At 44.4% G+C, this 18,755-nt stretch overlaps 1 protein-coding gene across 4 annotated transcripts in view; it reads right to left on the minus strand.

Annotated features, from left to right (window-relative positions):
- LOC134542646 (Golgi-specific brefeldin A-resistance guanine nucleotide exchange factor 1) overlaps nucleotides 1-18,755 on the minus strand; it is a 135,270-nt gene that overhangs the window by 101,780 nt on the left and 14,735 nt on the right. For 3 of the 4 annotated variants that reach the window (XM_063387053.1, XM_063387054.1, XM_063387055.1), the window contains exons 6-11: nucleotides 17,472-17,578; nucleotides 8,757-8,889; nucleotides 5,233-5,382; nucleotides 3,491-3,658; nucleotides 2,561-2,793; nucleotides 384-561 (exon numbers count right to left, since the gene is read on the minus strand). In XM_063387053.1, the coding sequence (XP_063243123.1) occupies nucleotides 384-561; nucleotides 2,561-2,793; nucleotides 3,491-3,658; nucleotides 5,233-5,382; nucleotides 8,757-8,889; nucleotides 17,472-17,578 (969 nt within the window). The remainder of the gene's footprint in view (nucleotides 1-383; nucleotides 562-2,560; nucleotides 2,794-3,490; nucleotides 3,659-5,232; nucleotides 5,383-8,756; nucleotides 8,890-17,471; nucleotides 17,579-18,755) is intronic. The other variant, XM_063387052.1, reaches the window with a different exon arrangement.

Below are 18,755 nucleotides of genomic sequence, written 5' to 3' on the forward strand. Positions count from 1 at the left end.
TTCCCCGATTTTGGAATTCATTCACTGATTTTCCTCTCCACCTAACTGCTTGTGCGTTGCAAGTGGTTGGAACAGATGTATTCCGACCTTGCGGCCGGCATTTCTCAACGTTCCCCTCCCAATGTGCGCCCTTAAAGGGTAGCGTGGGAGTATCTTCCTGTTCTCTGTTTTAAAACATTCCAGAGCTTTTATGATACAGAACTGTTAGGGATCACTCCCTATCAGAGCTTCGGAGACGACCAGCGGCTGGGGCCACCGCCTCAGCCCCTCTACCGCACTCAGCCGACCAGACAGTTGGCTGTGTCCTGAGCCCTGCTGGTGGTTGGAACGTGCTGCAGACTGCAGCGAGTGGTCGTGTCTGCGACACTCCGCACGGCCCTCACCCAGAGCGATCTCCCGCTGCTCGTAGCCGACGCGGGGCGAGTCAGACACCACGATGTCGACCAGGCGCGTGAGGAACAGCTCCAGCTGGAACTTGAGGTGTGTCCGCAGCGACTCGAACAGCAGGAACGACACCTGCAGGTCCGCGGCGAAGATGGCCGGCCGGTCCGAGCTCAGCAGCTGCCAACACACTCTCTCTCACTGCCTGCCGCACGGCAACACACTCTCTCTCTGCCTGCCGCACGGCAACACACTCTCTCTCTGCCTGCCGCACGGCAACACACCGTCTCTGTTATCAGAGTTAAACTCGTGGAACTAATAATATATATAAAATATAAACAGTCCGATAACAATTAAATTAGTATAAATTAATATAAAGACAATGTAATTCATTTAAAAAATAAAGTCCTTGTCAAGAAAAATTAATTAAGAAAATAAAAATGTATTACTACTCTGAAATACACTGTGTCCATAAAAGAATGCCCCAGTTTACAATAAATTACATCAGATTGAAAGAAAACTAACCTAGTTTTTTTTATTTTTTTTACAAATGTTCAATATGTGCACTTTCAGTTATAAGGCAGGCACACATCCAACCTGAAGTCCAATTCTTCCCACACTTTGGTTAACATGTCCGGAGTAATGCCTCTTAAATTCTGTGTGTCAGCTCTGGGAAATCGTTAGGTAGCAGTGTAACGTAGACACAATCTTTTATAAAGCCCCCCAGGAAATAATCACATTACGGTACGTCAGTTGAACGTGGAGCCCAGCGAAATGGAGCTGTCGTCTCGACCATTACGCCCTATCCGACGGTCAGGGACCTCGGCATTCAAAACCTCTCGCACAAAGAGATTTCAATGGGAAGGGGCTACATCCTGTTGCCAAATAAAGTTTACAGGTTCACCCTCACCCTCTACTAACTGGGGGAAGAACCATTTTTTCGTTCTGCAAGCGAGAAAACAACAAAACAGTATTAGTGTATGTGATTATCTAAAACTGTTACAGTTGCTCATTAATTGTGTCCTTGAACCAACATGCTACAACACTTACAGTTCATAATATGCCATTTTATAACTAGGGCATTCTTTTATGGATAGACTGTATTACCTTTTAGGAAGTCCAGAAAAATATTTAAAAAAAAAAAAAAAAACTTGAAAAAAAAAAGACAATGCTTCCAAGTAAATAAATTAAATAAACAAATAATTTTTTAAAAAAATCACATCACAGCAAATTATGGTAACATCTGAAAGAACATGGTTGAATTATCTTATTTAAAAGACTTGCAAACTGATACAAACATTGAATTAGTGCAAAAATAGTGTTTTTTTAGTCGTGTTTTTAAATATTCTTAACTTTAACCAACTAAAACACCTCCCAGCCTCTAAACATAGTCGCTAAACTATAAAACAATTGTACTAATATTTTAACATTCAACCTACTAATGTACAAAAATAACACACTCTTTGAAAATCTGTATTTCTGTTATTTATCATCCACTTATTGTGATTGTAAATAATGTACCCAAAAATGTATCATTGAAAAACTAGACAAAAGAGCACTGAGTGCTGGCATGTCTACTGAAATTGTGAATGTACCAAAATGTAAAAATGACCAATAAAAACCTATTGAATTGAACTGAATCCACTTATATACGTACAATACTTCCAAAGGAAAGAAAGGGTCCCATAGGGTCGACATAGTCCATCCATTCTTTGTTCTGCAGCAGACATGACAGAAGCTCTCGGAAACAAACAGACCTGCCTGTCTCCCAGATGGAACACTACCCCTCTCGCACGACAGACACTGGGCGAGAAGTGGCGTGGATTCGTAACAGACCACGCCTCCAAATAACTCTGATTGGGTTCATACATAGCACAATGTACTCATGAAATAACTAAATAAAAAATTTAAAAAATAGGGTAATTTTATTTCAAATAAGCCTGTGGTCTTAATCTTTTGTTAGGCACTGTATATGTGTGTGTGTGTGTGCTTTAGGTTCAGCAAAATTGCACTTTTATGTGTATTTTTATTGTAAAAATTGAATATATACTATGCTGAACCACTAATGGTAATAGTTCTTAAGCAATTTCACTGTTGAAATTTTTTTTGTTCAGGATCTTAAACTGTAACCCTGCCTTGAGGCAAAGAAACAGCCAGCATGCAGAGCAGCTGCACTCACGGAGATGACGTTGCGACACAAGCTGTCCGTGACGAGGGCCATGAGCGAGGCGTAGTTGGCAATACTGTCGGCGCCCACCTCCAGGGCGACCGTGAGCAGCGTCAGCCCCATGTGCAACATGGCCTCCGTGTTCTGCTTGTCCAGCGGGTTGCACAGCGAGACGAGGAAGCGCAGCAGCTCGCGAACACACAGCACACCGTACGGGACCAGCGGCTGGGGCCCCGATTCCAAAACTGAAACAAGACGTCGAGTCTCCAGCCTGACAGATGTGACCCATCATCATGTGGCTGAAGTCCCACGGCCAAACACCACATCACACGTCCTGCAGGAAGCCTCTAACCCATCACCCAACATGGCAGTGCGGTGTGCAGCCAGACACAGGCCTCACTTCTACACCACCTCACTAATGTCCTACAGGAGAGCTCTTACACAACACCCAGTACGGCAGTAGGAAGTATGGCCAGGCATGCTACCTATAATTTAGCCGAGACCTCAAGCTAAAAAACCTGCTCTAATGTCCTGCAGGACCGATCTTATCCAATACCCGATAGGTCAGTAGAGTGTGTGTCCAAGGCCCCATAGCTACACCACCTAGTCTAATGTCCGCTATACAGATCTTTACCAACAGCCGACAGGTCAGTAGGTTAACGTACAGACATGCGAGCTATCAATGGCGAGGTACCACTGCTACAACACCTGCTCTAATGTCCTGCAGGGCCGATCCTATCCAATACCTGACATGGCCGGACATGCTAGCTATCATGTGGATGAGGACCCATTACTGCACCGCCTCGTCTAATGTCTGACAGTACAACTACCATCAAACACCCGACACGGAAGTAAGATGTGTGGCCCGACATGCTAGCTACCACGTGTCATGGCTATTGCACGGATGCTGTGTTCGCTGGACCGGCGACGACCGGCACGTACCGGGCAGCTCCTGGTTGACGAAGCGCACGCCCTGGGGGTTCACGTACTCCTTGCTCTCGTCTGCGGCCGTGTGCACGTCCTCCACGGAGCCGGCGCGGCTGGTCGGCTCGGAGGACCTGTCTGCCTCCGCCGCGACCGCTGCCCCCAGAGCTGCCGACACACCCCCGCCTCCAGTGCTTCGTTTATCACGAGTTTCCTTATGTTTTGGTTGCATAGAAACCAGTAACAAAACCACTCAAAAAAATTTTTTTAATGAAAACATAGAGTATCACGTAAAACTGACGCACATACCCACAATAGCCCCTGAATATTAATATGTAAAAAAATTAATGACTTTATTGTCTTTTAAGTCATATTTAAATAAACATTTGTTGAATTTATACCAATTACATTTATTTTATACATTTTAATTTTTCTTAAAAACACAATGAACTAATAACATAAAAATACTAAATGTTGCACTTACTTACATCTAATTGAATAAAATACAAAATCAACATAAACACTGTGATTTTCTTTAAATTACTTCAGACAATTGTTCCAATTAATAACTATATAAATATTATAAATCAAAAAAAAATATCTAAACAAATCAAACTATATCCCTTGTAACAAATATAAAGTGAGAGTCAGGAGCAGATGCTACTCTTAGCAGTGAATCACAGGGTGAATGTGTCTGAGAGAAAGGTTCTTGAGCCAGCCATGAGGGCATTCTCAAACATAAACATACATGGGTAACTTGTCCAAAAAATTGAATTAATAACTATTAGAGTTACTGAAAACAATTTTTTAAACTGTAAAACATTTACAATAGAAACTGCCATTATATATAATTGTAATATAAACACGACGACGGCACGAACAGTGCACATACACAATCTTGGATAACACAGCCACTAACGACACTGAACACTTCCACACACAAGTAGCTCCCGTCCAGGGCACTCCTTGCTGCTGACTGAATTGGGCAGGGAGATTAATGCATTGTAAAAATAAACTTTAGCGACATTTACTTTACTTTTGTTGTGACATTCCATAGTAAGAATACTAAGTGGTAGGTTACAGCTTAACTCCTCTCTGGACATCATGACTAGTGCAAGGCAATGAGGAAGTAGCAGTGGCGAGTTGGTACTTTATAACACTACCACAAGTATAACATAGGACATTAAAAATAGGGTATTTTATCCTCTCAAAAGCATATATGTTGAGAACATATATGGAGTTGTCTGCAAACCACAGCACCAGCTTTATTTTCTAAGCTACCTACTAGAACTAAACAATTATTTGATTATTAGGCCTACATCTCAAATTCCTCAACCGGTATTTTAATTTTAAAAATAAATACCTCACCACTAACCACTTAAATTATAACCAAAAAACTATATGAACCTAGTATCTAAGGAAATTGAAAAAAAAAAAAAAAAAATTTTATCACAACACAACACAAAATTTTATTTCAAAATATATATAAATTACTCAAACGTGTTGAAGGTTAAAACCAATATACTAATTAAAATTTATATTCATTATAAGATTTTTTTTCACACAAACGAAATGAAGCGATCAAGGATCGGTGACTACTTGCCCTGCCGACCACATGACGACACCACCAGCTCAACAGGATGATTACAATGACATCTCCCTCGAGCAGCCTATCAGCCTTTATAACTGGTCACTTCTACTGGAACCACGTACATTCCACAGCGTGTGAACTCTCAAGCCAACTGCAAGTGACTACCCACCTGGGGGATCCTCGTTGGTAGGCGTGCTCTCTGGGGGAGGCGACTCCGGCTGGTGAATGCTGCCCTGCATGTCCAGTATGGTAGCAGCCGGCGCCGTCTGGACGTCAGGGCGGTCTCCGTCCTCCGGGGGCTCTGCCCCGCTCGACCCCGCTGCAACCACGTGCACCGCCCTCTCACAGCATCTCAGGGGAGCTGTACCGTCAGGTGTAGCGTCAGCTGTACCGTCAGGTGTACCAGGAGTTGTAACAGGAGGTAACTCAAGAGATGTACCAACAGTCATTTCAGATCTTGATTCAGATCATTTGCTAGTTTTTAATTCAGTTAATGTTTGATGCACAGTACCTACTGTGCTGCAATTTTCAGCCAATCTTTTGGAGTCGACGATGGGTTAGTTTTCGCGAGGAACGGGGGTCTCCGACTTAACTTCCTCGGAGGAAGAGAATATGGAATTCCAACATTTTTCCGAAACATTAGCAGACATGGAGAAAAAAACATGATTTGTCACAACAAAACCAAATTTACTCACATAAATTAACCAGAGGTTGATTATTTAGTAGTATTAAAATTTCAGGCCTGAAAAAATTCCAAAAACCACGCAGTCCACAGGCACGGACAGAGTATGATTGACTTAAGGCTTAAGTTGCACGAAAAATAAAAGAATACATAATTAAAAATTTGGGAATCTAGTTTCGGAAGTCTCTACACAACCCCGACAAATGTGGCACCTTATGTGCACATTACAAGGGAAAAATAAATTATTCCTACCCTAGTAATTATAACAGAAGTGGACATAAAATTTGCAGCCAACGGAAAGGCAACTACTATAGCCAACATTTTAGAAGAACATTTTCTCCAATGAGGACATCAACGACCCCCATTTTACTAGATCCACCACAGTCGACTACTAGCTGATCTCCCACAGGGAACTACTAGCAATATTAAATCTCAGCCTAACAATAAAATAGGCGGCCCCAGCAGAATAAATTTCCCAGTAATTAAAAAAACTCCCTCTGGAAGCCATAGAGTACCTATTAAAAATCCTCCATGCCATTTTCGAGCAAAAATCCTATCCCACTGCACGGAAAGTAGCTTAATTCATTACAATTTCTAAGCTAGGAGAGGCCAAAACACCACGAGTACAAAGTATCAATCGTTTCTCTTAACAGACTCCAAGAGCACTCAGATGCCAGCAACAATATCCCAAACAACCTGTTCAACTTCCGGAGTGGACAATCCTTTTCCCAAATCTTAATTAAATTAGTTGAAAAAGACACTGACCATTTTAACACAAAATGAAAACAACTCACAGTGGCCATGATGCTAGATGCAGAAAAACCTTTTGGCAAAATTTGAATACCTGGCTTGATTCCAAAACTAATAACATTTAATTTTACCAACTCCTACATACATCTGACGGCCCGTTATTTATCGCAGCAAAGATTTTTGCAATGGGGCAAAGCCAACCATTAGGGACCTCACTCATAGTTACAGAGCCCTTGGCCCTTTTTTTTAAATATTTGCACGACAGACATTTCACTAGCTAATATGCAGACGTCGCCGTTCAGTAGCAGCTCACCTCACTCAAACAGTGGCACATTACAATCAAAGCACGTAAATCTTCCACTGTGTTTCCCACCAAAAAGCACACTGTTCTTGACCGAGATCTCACCATGTGAGATCGGTAAAGTATCAGGGCCTTACTCTAGGCAGAACCATGACATGGAAAGAACAAACCACCAAAACCACAGGAGCTGCTAAACGTGCTCTTAGGTCCTTAAACCCAGTGATTACGGCACAACTTCCTAGGAGTAGGAAACTACAAATATATTCTAATTCTTCAATCACAGTTACTCAATGACTGCGAGATCTGGGGGTATGCAGCAAACATGCCGCATAAATAAGCTCCAAAAAAATTCATAATAAATTCCATCCCATCACAGACTGCGATTGGTTCACGGATACTGCAGAGGTGAACCGTCTCTATGCAGTTGAGTGTTTTCCTGGCTCTATAAGACGACAAAATACCCTCTTTTTGCAGACTACTCCCCATTCATGCCAGTACATTTTTTACACGGGCAATACCCGACTAAGACCCAGATGAGCGCTGACGACTTAAAAAAACTGCAACTTGCCTAAACCAGTGCCAACCTCAGTCCCGTACAAGCAACCACCAACCCTCCGCAGATCTCTGCTAGATGTCCCCCAGAATGTCGTGAAATCCAGGATACAAGAACTGGGACAAAGGTATCACAAAGGAACTGACTATTTTCAGTCTTCCTGAAATGCACCAAGTACCAACTCTCACGATATAATATGATTTGATTTGTTTACCATCAATACATTAATTACTTACATTAATCAATTATGCAACATGTTTATTCTGTTTTCCAACCATCTAAATAAGCACCATACAGCAATTAAAATTAAAATAAAATACAAACAAAAATAATTAAATATATAGTCAGTAACTAAAGGAGAATGTTTGCTAATGTGTCCCGAGTGCGACTGACCACGTATATGGTCAGACTGTCACGAGCAGCCTGCAGCTGTACACTACACTTACACACATCAGTCAGCAACAAACCGAGGGGGAAAGTGACCTCCCCCACTCGACATCTGCATTATTAAAAATAGAGCCAAGCAACATGCGACGGCTTCTTGAAGTGAAACTTCTTTGCTGAGCGTTACGAAAGTTCCGATCGCAAGAGGGGAACAGTCAGGTACGTGGTGGGGGAACCGGGAGAGGAAGAGATGAGCGTCAGCGGTGACGCCACTCTGATGCATGCGCTGTTTATCGATTGGGAAGATGGCAAGGGAGTGTGGCGTGCTATATGCTAGTTGTAACCGCTGGAAGGGGAGACTGCAGAGGAGAATTAGAAATGACGCAGCAGTGATGCCACGGAATTCTTGGATGCTGCTTGTAAGGTAGACTTTAAAAGTGTAATTTATTTTTAGTGTGTCAACACTGATGTGAAATGTTAAAAGGACCTAAGGACTTGTGAGATACACTTTATAAGTGTAATTTATTTTTGAGTAGGGTGTTTTTTATTTAGCTGAAGATCATGATTTACCATCATATCTAAAAATAATGAAAAGGCAGAAGCAGATAAGAGGTATTATCAAAGGCAATGTGGGAATAAACTGCCAAAAGAGCCACCAAAAATTTCTAGTGAATGGATGCAAGACTACAGGATGCAGAAAAGGGCATTTTTTAATTTGAGATCATACCCACACATTCTTACTATTCTCAATAAAAAAACACTAATAATTTATCTCTATCTGTACCAAACTAGCAGGAAGTTTCACTTCTGTCATGCATGGACTCCACGCACACAATTTTTTTTTTACTTATTACTGGAACTAATCTTAAAATCAGCACGCTCGTTACCCGCCGTGTTAAGAGTTGCAGACAGTACTGACTTCCCATGTTGGGAATTAAGAGGAGGATGCCAGGTTCCCTGATGTCACAGTCCCACGCTGCCGGCCAAGGGGCCAGTAACCTTGGTGGGGAGCGAGATGCTGACCTGGCGGGGCGGGCGCGGCGGCCTCGTCGCGCTCCCGGGACTCCGGGGCGGGCCGGGACGCCCTGCGCAGCGACGCACGCCCCTTGCGGGCGCTCCTGCCCGCGTCCACGCCGCCCGGCCGCATCTTCAGCTTCTGCGCACGCACATCGCCGGCGCCTGTGCCTCAGCAGGGCTCACCACACTCTGCACATTGCATCTATTTACATTACAGTGCACTCCCCATTATCCGCGAAATTAAGTGGCAGGGCCACCGCGGATAGTGAAAATCGCGGATGATCCGCAAAAGAGCCAAAAATGGGAAACAAAAAAAAAAGGAAACCTTAATTTCAACTTTAAAATCTAAAAATTTACGTCCAGTAAAAGTTACAATTAACAGAAAAATTTTAAACGATCCTAAATTTTTAGTATTTTACTGAATAATTAACAGACTACACATTTCAGTAATGTAAACATAAAAGTGCTCGGTACTAGCTTCGTAACAAGGATACAGTACTGTACGTACTCAAAGACTTCATTAGACACTGCGCGAGTTCCGAGAAGGCCTGTGCCGTTTTACTGTATACGGCACTCAATACACTCGTCAGTAGAGTTCAAATTTGCTCACTTGTAATAAAATACAGATTTACATATGTGCTGTATTTTTTCGTAGCATATGCAGATAATAGGGAGTTGACTGTATTTAAAACTTAATAACTCAAAAATCACCATTTTATAAATTTTTGTCTTCTTGCAAATTTGTTTTGGATCGCACGAACACTACTACATGCACACAAAGCTAGTAATGCACTAAGTGGTTTATTATAGACAACAATGTACCTCTAAACAGAGACTCATTTAGTGGAGGCAAAACTTGAATGCAGACCTTACTTTTAAAACAGTACATTATTTTTTTATTTGTATAAAATTTACCAGAAAATATTCTATATCACTATCAATGACTTCTCCGAATACAACAAACACACTATCTATATTATATTTACTCATTCAAACTAAAAAAAAAAAAAAAACAGACAGGGCTAATTATTGTTTGTACTTATAAACTGTATAATGATTTAACTGTTTAACTGTTTCTTACAGTTGACAAAGTCATAAAAGAGTAATTCTTTTAACCTATCAACAGTTTAGAATTTTTTGATTATTCATGTTTATTGGGACCTACACATGCCTGGATAGTTAGATTCCAAATAATCTTCCTCGCCAATATAAAAATTGTCTATTCATCCAGAGAAAAGACCCCCTGCATATGGGTCACATCTATATTTCCAGAATAAAAATCTAAAATCATAAGTTAAAAATTTGTCCTTGGATATGGACCATACTATAAATTTGTCACCAGTAGAATTCTATGAATTTGAATGATTCTTTGTAAACAGGGCTACAGCTTATTGGACAATAAACAATACGACACTATGTTGCTCCGTCTGCTCTCTTACTCTATTGCTGCGGGAGAGAAGGGACTGTATAGTTAAGAGTAAAATGCTATTTCCTAGAATTCAATTTAAACCTTTCCAAATTTGTTCAAAATTCCAGATTTAAATGTTAAGTATAAATATTTAAGCATATAATATGACATTAGGAAATAAACTTTTATCCTATCTACCATTATATATATTTTTTCAAGTTCTGTAAATAATTTTCATTAAAAGGTGATGCTTAATCAACAAAAATAATTTTTGTTTCATTTGTACAGAAATGAACAACTACTGTATCATGTGTCATGTCTGTGTGGTTGGAGACAGCCACATGTGGCAGGCGAGGGACGGGAGGTGAGTGGCGTGTGGCGTGATGACTGTGAGCAAGTGGCAGAGGATGAAGAGGGAGTGGTGTGGCGGAAGAGAAAGGAAAAGAGTGGAGTGGGAACAGTCAAAAGGGGATTAGGGGAGAGAGCAAGAGGCAAAGAAGAAGTTGCACAAGGTGAAAGGTAGAGAGAGAGTCAAAAATGGCGAGAGGCAAGGACAGAGTAGCAAATGTAAAAAGGCACAGAAGAAGTGACATGGGGCAAGAGGCAAGGAAAGAGCGTCATGTTGTGAGAGGCAAGGAAGAAGTGGAATGGGGAGAGAAGCAGGGAAGATGTGTAAAGGAGCAAGAGGCAGTGTTTGATCGTGTATATATGTAATTAATGAAATTCAGTGTGTGACTTTTATGGTTCAGTGCGGTATGGTGCTCTGCAAGAAAACTATACTTAAGACTTCCTAGCTATTGATTCACACTAGTGCGTAGACGAGGACATTTCCTGTGTTTTAAATCTCCCGCCCTCACTGCATTCACTGTGTGAGTTGGCAACACATCCGGCTACCAAGTTTCTACAGTTGGTGTCCCTGGCGGCAGGCGGATGTAACCAGTCGTCATCATGGAGTCTGGCCGGTAAGACGTCGTTTCGGGTACACTCGGTACCAATCTGTTTTGCCGTACATGTGATGTTGGTCATCGGTGTAATACAGTCCATTTTTTCGTATGACCAAACATTTTGGTCCTCCGGGCCGGATATTTCCAGTGTTTTTCGTATCGTGCGCAAGTTATTGTGGTGCGTTTTATCGTTTGCCACGCGGGCATTTATTTGTATTATCGGCCCGCTGTTTCGTTAAATTCCGCTTCGTGTAAAGTTGTTTGGTATTCCACGCCGTCTACCGTTCAGATTCTCTGTTATGCTGTGTTAGTGAGGCTAATAATTTGCCGGTGCGTGTCTCGTGAATGAATTAACCTAACAAAGTGCGCGAGTGAGCACGTGTTTTCGAAATGTTGTTCGCATTCGCGGACATCTTGTTAAACATTGCCTAGTAGATTTTCGCCGATTTATTGCCTCGTGGATTGGTTTACTGTACTTAACCTCAATTATGGCTGGTGCTCAGGCGGCAGCATTGCGGTTACGTCTCGCAGAAGGTCGTATGAAACGTGCAAGCGATCTCTCAATTGCCGCGGCAAGTGATGTTTCAAAGGTGAAGTTATTGTTAGCTACCGTCCGGGATTTGCCTGCCGTGAAAACGTCGTATGATGCAGACTACATCACAGTGGAAGCAGCATCGGCTGACCTCGAGGATTATAATGCAGAACTGCACCTGCAGCGTATGATGACGTTTGAAGAGCAATACTACAGTGTGATGGCCGCTGTAGACGCTGTGGACAGTAAACCAGACCTGCTGGAGACCTCCGCTAGCGAGACTTCAAATGGCCGTAAGTTGAATGTTGCTTTGCCGAAGATTCATCTTCCTCATTTTGATGGTACTCCCCAGAAGTGGCCTAATTTTGCAAATTTATTTACGACACTTGTCACGGAGAACTCTCGGTTGTCCTCTGTTGAAAGGTTGGCATATTTAAAGGGTGCTGTCTCTGGTGAACCTCTTGGCATAATTCAGCCTTTAGAATTGTCAGAAGCAAACTTCGAAGTTGCATGGGACTTGCTTGTAAAGAGATATGATAACAAAAGGTTGATTGTGTCCGCTCATGTAGAGGCCCTGTTTAATGCACCTTCAGCATCTGTCGAAACCCCCAAGTCACTTCGCCAGCTACTTAATGTCATCTCAGAAAACCTTGCTGCTTTGAAGGCACTGGGAGCTCCAGTGGAGCATTGGGACATGATCCTTTTACCGATACTGTCAAGGCGGTTGGATCCCAAGTTGCAAGGAGAGTGGGAACTTAGTTTGAGCCATGAGTTTCCTAAACTTGAAAATTTTGAAGCATTCCTTGAAAAACACTGTAGGGCCCAGGAGTTGGTTGGTTCGTCTCGCTCCAAGCCTGTGCGGCCACAGTTACTGAACCAAAGGCCGCAGTCCTCTTCTATGCCTAAGAATCATAATTCATCCAGCTTTGTTGTCAATTCATATATATCACAGTGTTGTTTGTGCAACTCATCACATACCTTGCACCAGTGTCCTGAGTTCGGATGTATGACTCCCAGTGATCGCTTTGAAATAGTAAAGAAACATAGATTGTGTTTGAACTGTCTAGGAAAGTCTCACCAGTCAAAAAACTGCCCATCTACATCATGTCGCACTTGTGGTAAGAAACATCATACCCTGTTACACTTTGTACAGAAGACTTGTTCTGACAAAAATGACGTGTCGGCCACCTCATCACCAGATCAGTGTGTGTCTACTCTTCCAACAGTTATGTCAGCAGTTACTAACTCAGAACACACCATTCTGCTATCAACAGTTCAAGTTGCGGTTTTGGACTCTGCAGGGAATGCATGTACAGTTAGGGCCCTGTTGGATTCCGCTAGCCAAGCTAGTTTCATTTCAGAGAAGTGCATGCAGAGGCTACGTTTACCTCGTATTAAGGCGCACCTCCCAGTCACTGGCTTGTCAAGCACACCTGTCAATATCGCTCGAGCCTTTGCCTCCATTGTTATTGCTCCTGTTGGTGGGGTTGGGCCTCAATATGCCTTGGATGTCTTCGTCTTGCCTCGGATAACTGCGGATCTGCCTTGTGTAAAGTTGTCACCTGAAGTTAGCAGGGCAGTGTCTAACCTGAAACTTGCAGATCCTACGTTTGACACACCTGGCCCTGTCGATTTGCTCATCGGCGCTGACCTTTTTCCCCAACTGCTCACTGGAGGCAAGCTCAGTGGCCCACCTATGGCTCTTGACTCTGTATTCGGTTGGGTTTTAATGGGAAGGGTGCCCTCTGAGCCACCTCAGTGCTCTAAGTCATTTTGTGTTTCACTTTTCACATTATTCCCTCCGTTAGAGGACACCATGAGAAGATTCTGGGAGTTGGAAGAATTTCCGGCCACAAGGCATTGTTCTCCTGATGATGACATCTGTGAAAGGACATTCGTTGACAGCCATACCCGGAATGGCGAGGGTCGTTATACTGTGTGTCTGCCATTTCGTGCCTCGCAGCCGGAATTAGGTACCTCTCGTTCTCAAGCGGTTCGTCGTTTGATTGGGCTCGAAAGACGTCTCAGAGGAGACCCTCAACTGCGGAGCATGTATTTTGAGTTCATGACGGATTATCTGACAGCTGGGCATATGGAAAAGATTCCCCCCGAACAGGTGCATTCGAAACAGGCATACTACATACCGCATCACTCTGTCGTAAAACCAGAGAGCTCAACAACCAAATTACGTGTAGTCTTTGATGCGTCTGCAAAAACGTCCAATGGATTATCCCTGAACGACAACTTGCTGACTGGCCCAAAGTTGCAACGTGATATTGTTGAAATTTTGTCCAACTTCCGACTGCACATGGTTGCCTTTACAGCAGACATAAAACAGATGTACCGCCAAATCGGTGTTTGTATTGAGCATCAAGAGTACCAGCGTATTGTGTGGAGATTTGCTGACACAGACCCTATTGAAGATTATTGGCTGAAGACAGTAACGTTTGGTGTGTCTGCAGCTCCTTACTTGGCCCTTCGCACGTTGAAACAACTAGCTTGTGATGAATCTGTGGCATTTCCTTTGGCGTCTAAAGTTTTGCAGGGAGACATCTATGTTGATGACATCGTGACAGGCTCACAGTCTGTCAGCTCTGCATTGGAAATCCAGCGCGAATTGATTTCATGCCTTGAACGAGGTGGGTTCAGACTGCGAAAGTTTTTGAGTAATCACCCAGCTTTACTTGACTGGTTGCCAGCTGAAGATTTGGAAGTGCCACAGTTGTTTTGTCTTGACCCGGATAGTCAGTTGGCTGTAAAGGTGTTAGGGCTTCAGTGGAACCCAGTCTCTGACATGTTTGTGTACAAGATTAAGAGTAGCTCCATTCGTGCCACCAAACGCACCATATTGTCTACAGTTGCAAAAATCTTTGATCCTCTTGGCTGGCTTAGTCCGCTGTTAATGGTAGCTAAGCATCTGCTGCAAGTCCTGTGGTTGAAAACTGTTGACTGGGATAGTGATCTTCCTGAAGATCTGGCACATCGCTGGAACCTATTTCACAAGGATCTACCCCTGTTGTCATCCATAATGATTCCCAGATGTATAAGAGGGTCAAACTGTTGCCGTTACGAGTTGCATGGTTTTTCAGACAGCTCTGAGCTTGGCTACGCAGCAGTCGTCTACCTGCGTGTTCTTGGCCCTGATGAAGTTAAGATCCATCTGTTGATGGCGAAGTCAAAGGTAGCACCTCTAAAGGTTCAGTCACTCCCAAGATTGGAACTGTGTGGTGCCCTACTCCTTGCCCGGTTACTCAGCCATATCACTCAGAGTTATACAGAAAACATCACTGTGTCCTCGGTGACAGCCTGGACTGATTCGCAGGTAGTGTTGGCATGGGTAAGGTCATCTCCTCACAATTTGAAAACTTTTGTAGCGAATCGAGTGAGCGAACTTCAGAACCTCACTGATGCTGCCTGGTGGAGGCATGTACCGTCAGCGGAAAATCCAGCAGACTGTGCTTCACGAGGTCTACTACCAGCGCAGCTTCTGGAACATCACTTGTGGTGGACAGGCCCGGTGTGGCTGAAAGAGTCTGTTCACCACTGGCCTTCAAGCTCTCCAGGTGCTACTGAAGTGGATCCAGTCCTGCTGGAACAGAAGTCTGTGACCTTCACTACTGTTGCTTCAGGTCTGTCAATTTCTTATTTGCTGCTCCGTGTCAGTCGGTTGATCAAGCTGTTGAGAATCACTTCATTCATCTTTCGTTTCGTATTCAACTGTCGCACCTCCAGACAGAGCCGGATCGTTGATGAGTTTACCCCAAAGGACATGAACAAGGCATTGGAATTTTGGTTATTGTTTGTTCAGGCAAGTTTCTTTAGTAATGATATCATGGCTCTCAAGAAACAGCGTCGCCCTAGTCCTCAGCTTCGAAAGTTGGCCCCCTTCCTTGATGAGCATGGGCTGATAAGGGTGGGCGGCCGGCTGTCTGAGTCAAAGCTTCCCTTTGAGCAAAAGCATCCTGTGTTGTTGCCCAAGTCTAGTGCGTTGACTGACCTCCTTATTACCCACTACCACGAAAAGAATAACCATCCTGGTGTGCAGACGCTTAGAGGCATCCTCAGGGAACAATTTTGGATTCTCGGAGACAAGGATGCCATCACTCGTCGCCTGCGCCACTGTTTCCGTTGCTTCAGACAGAGACCGGCAACTTGGCAACCCCCTATGGGTAATCTTCCTGCTATGAGGGTACAACAAGTCAAGCCATTCGCTCATACCGGGGTGGATTATGCTGGTCCCGTTTTGATCAAAGCGGCTAAAGTCCGGCGGGCACCTGTGGTTAAGGCTTTTCTTTGTATATTCGTATGTTGTGCAACAAAGGCGGTGCATATAGAGTTGGCCTCAGATCTTTCCACTGATGTCTTCCTGGCAGCATATCGCAGGTTCATAGCCAGGCGAGGTAGATCCTCAGACATTTACTCTGACTGTGGTACCAATTTTGTCGGTGCTAATAATCATCTGAAAGAATTGGCCGAACTGTTGTCTTCTGCTGCACACCAACAAACCGTTGCAAACTCTATGTCCCAGTTCGGTGTTCGCTGGCACTTCAATCCCCCTGCGGCTCCTCACTTTGGAGGTCTTTGGGAGGCTGGAGTTAAATCCTTCAAGACACATTTACGACGAGTGATTGGGGAACAGGTACTGACTTTTGAAGAGATGTACACTGTCTTAGTACAGATCGAAGCCACCCTCAATTCAAGACCATTGTGCCCTGTGAGTAGCGATCCTAACGACCTTAATGCGCTAACCCCTGGCCATTTTCTTACTTTGGAGCCTTTAGTTGCCTTACCTGAACCTGATCTGAGAGATGTTCCACTTAATCGTCTACAGAGATGGCAACTAGTCGAGCGTCTCCAGCAGGACTTGTGGCATCGTTGGCATCGTGACTACCTCCATACCCTGCAGCAACGTCAGAAGTGGCATGAGCCGGGAAATGGTCCTGCTCTCGACCAGCTCGTACTGCTTAAAGAAGAAAGACTCCCACCCCTTCAGTGGCGTCTGGGGCGTGTCACGGAACTGCACCCTGGAAGGGACGGAGTGGTGAGAGTCGCTACTGTGCGCACGTCTAGCGGGCCAATCAAGCGTGCATTGGTAAAATTGTGCCCACTCCCATACATGTGTTGAAATGGATTATTTCAAGGTGGGCGGAAATGTTTGATCGTGTATATATGTAATTAATGAAATTCAGTGTGTGACTTTTATGGTTCAGTGCGGTATGGTGCTCTGCAAGAAAACTATACTTAAGACTTCCTAGCTATTGATTCACACTAGTGCGTAGACGAGGACATTTCCTGTGTTTTAAATCTCCCGCCCTCACTGCATTCACTGTGTGAGTTGGCAACACATCCGGCTACCAAGTTTCTACAGTTGGTGTCCCTGGCGGCAGGCGGATGTAACCAGTCGTCATCATGGAGTCTGGCCGGTAAGACGTCGTTTCGGGTACACTCGGTACCAATCTGTTTTGCCGTACATGTGATGTTGGTCATCGGTGTAATACAGTCCATTTTTTCGTATGACCAAACAGGCAGGGAGGGAGTGGAATAGAGAGAGGGGCATTAACTGGAGAAAGGAGCAATGGGAAAGTAGCACTGGTAGCGAGGCAAGGGGAGAGTAACATGGGGCATGTGGCAAAGGGCGAATAGCAAGAGGTGAGTGTCATGGAACGAATAAGGCCACGGGCGACAGAAGTGCTGGTGGAGCGAGGGGCAAGGAGAGAGTGGTAAGGGGCAAGGGGGAGGAGTGAGAGGCGAGGGGCATGAGGTGAAGGGCAAGGGGCGAGTGGCATGGGGCAAGGGACGATGGGAGTAAGGAGCGGAGTTAGGGGCGAGGGGCCCACCTTGATGGAGGAGACGGCCCGCGTGTCCTCCTGGAACTGCGGCAGGCGAGAGAACAGCACCTGCACCATCTCCCTGAGACACTGCTCGGCCGCGCGACGCAGCAGCTCTGCAACAGCCCTCGGCCCTCAGCACACAGTCCCTCGGCCCAGCACTCCCGACCCCTCAGCGACAAACATCCCGACAACCACCATCGGGGCATTACTTCATTACATTATGTGATTAAAAAATGAAGGTACTCTACATTTCCTGGGTGTTCTTGTCAGCAGAAGTGGAAGTACACTAAAACACTAAGTGAAAAGACTCGCACCCAGGTCTACTGTACTTCATGCCCGCGACATCTAGCGAGAGCGGCCAGAACTAACGGGCAGCTTCTCTCCGCCAGAGGGCAGTACGGCCCTTGCCCCTCCGAGCCAGCCGTAAGGGATCGACTCGGCTCCAACTCGAGAGGTCGTTCCCCACTCGTCGTTACTCGCGACTCGCCAGGGCGAGGTAGCGGGAGGCGCCATTACCCCCCCCCCCCCCCTCCTTGGATAGGCGCAGTAACCTTCTTTAATTAGGCGCACCGACGCCATTTTTGGAAATTCGGCGGGCAGCAACTGAACAGTACGGACCACGCGTCGCGATTCGTGGGAGTCTGCCACTGTATTATTTCCAAGACTCTGCACTACGGCATGTAGTCTCGAACGTCAAGGCATAGATGCCTTAATATTCTTATTTTTAAAATTGGCTGCCCGTACTAGTTTTTTTTGTATCTTAATTTTTTTTACTTTTCTCGTCATGGCTAACGCGGACTTCCGCGCCGGGAGTTGCCAACGTGACTTCACCCCGCTGTTTTGGGTAAGTGATTGTCATATCTTCCCCCCCCCCCCCTCTTTTTTGCCTTTCCCTGGGTGTAGTCTTACCCAGCTTTAGCTGCCTGTTAACCAGTCTAAGCAATTTAGGACTTTGGTTACAGGCAGGGTCCAAGAATTATATCCAAGAATTAGATCTAAAGATTAAATGCAAGCGTCATGGATACCAAAATTAAAATTTCAAGAATTAAGACGGAACTTCTCTGCCAAAATTAGCAGTCCGTGATTGGGCTCGTGGAGTCACAAGATTTCTCCCTACTCCGGTCGACATACAAGTTACTACATAAATTGGCTTCCTCTGGACTTTAATCTACAGAAACATCTGGTGCCAGGACCGCCAGTTTTCAGGACATCGTAGTTGGTTAAATTCATTTTAAAAGCAAATTAAAAATGTAATTGTCTTTCTTTTGAGCCTGCGAGCTCTAGTAAGAA

This window comes from Bacillus rossius (genome assembly GCF_032445375.1).
Source record: "Bacillus rossius redtenbacheri isolate Brsri chromosome 9 unlocalized genomic scaffold, Brsri_v3 Brsri_v3_scf9_1, whole genome shotgun sequence".
In the NCBI taxonomy this organism is placed as follows: Eukaryota; Metazoa; Arthropoda; class Insecta; order Phasmatodea; family Bacillidae; genus Bacillus; species Bacillus rossius.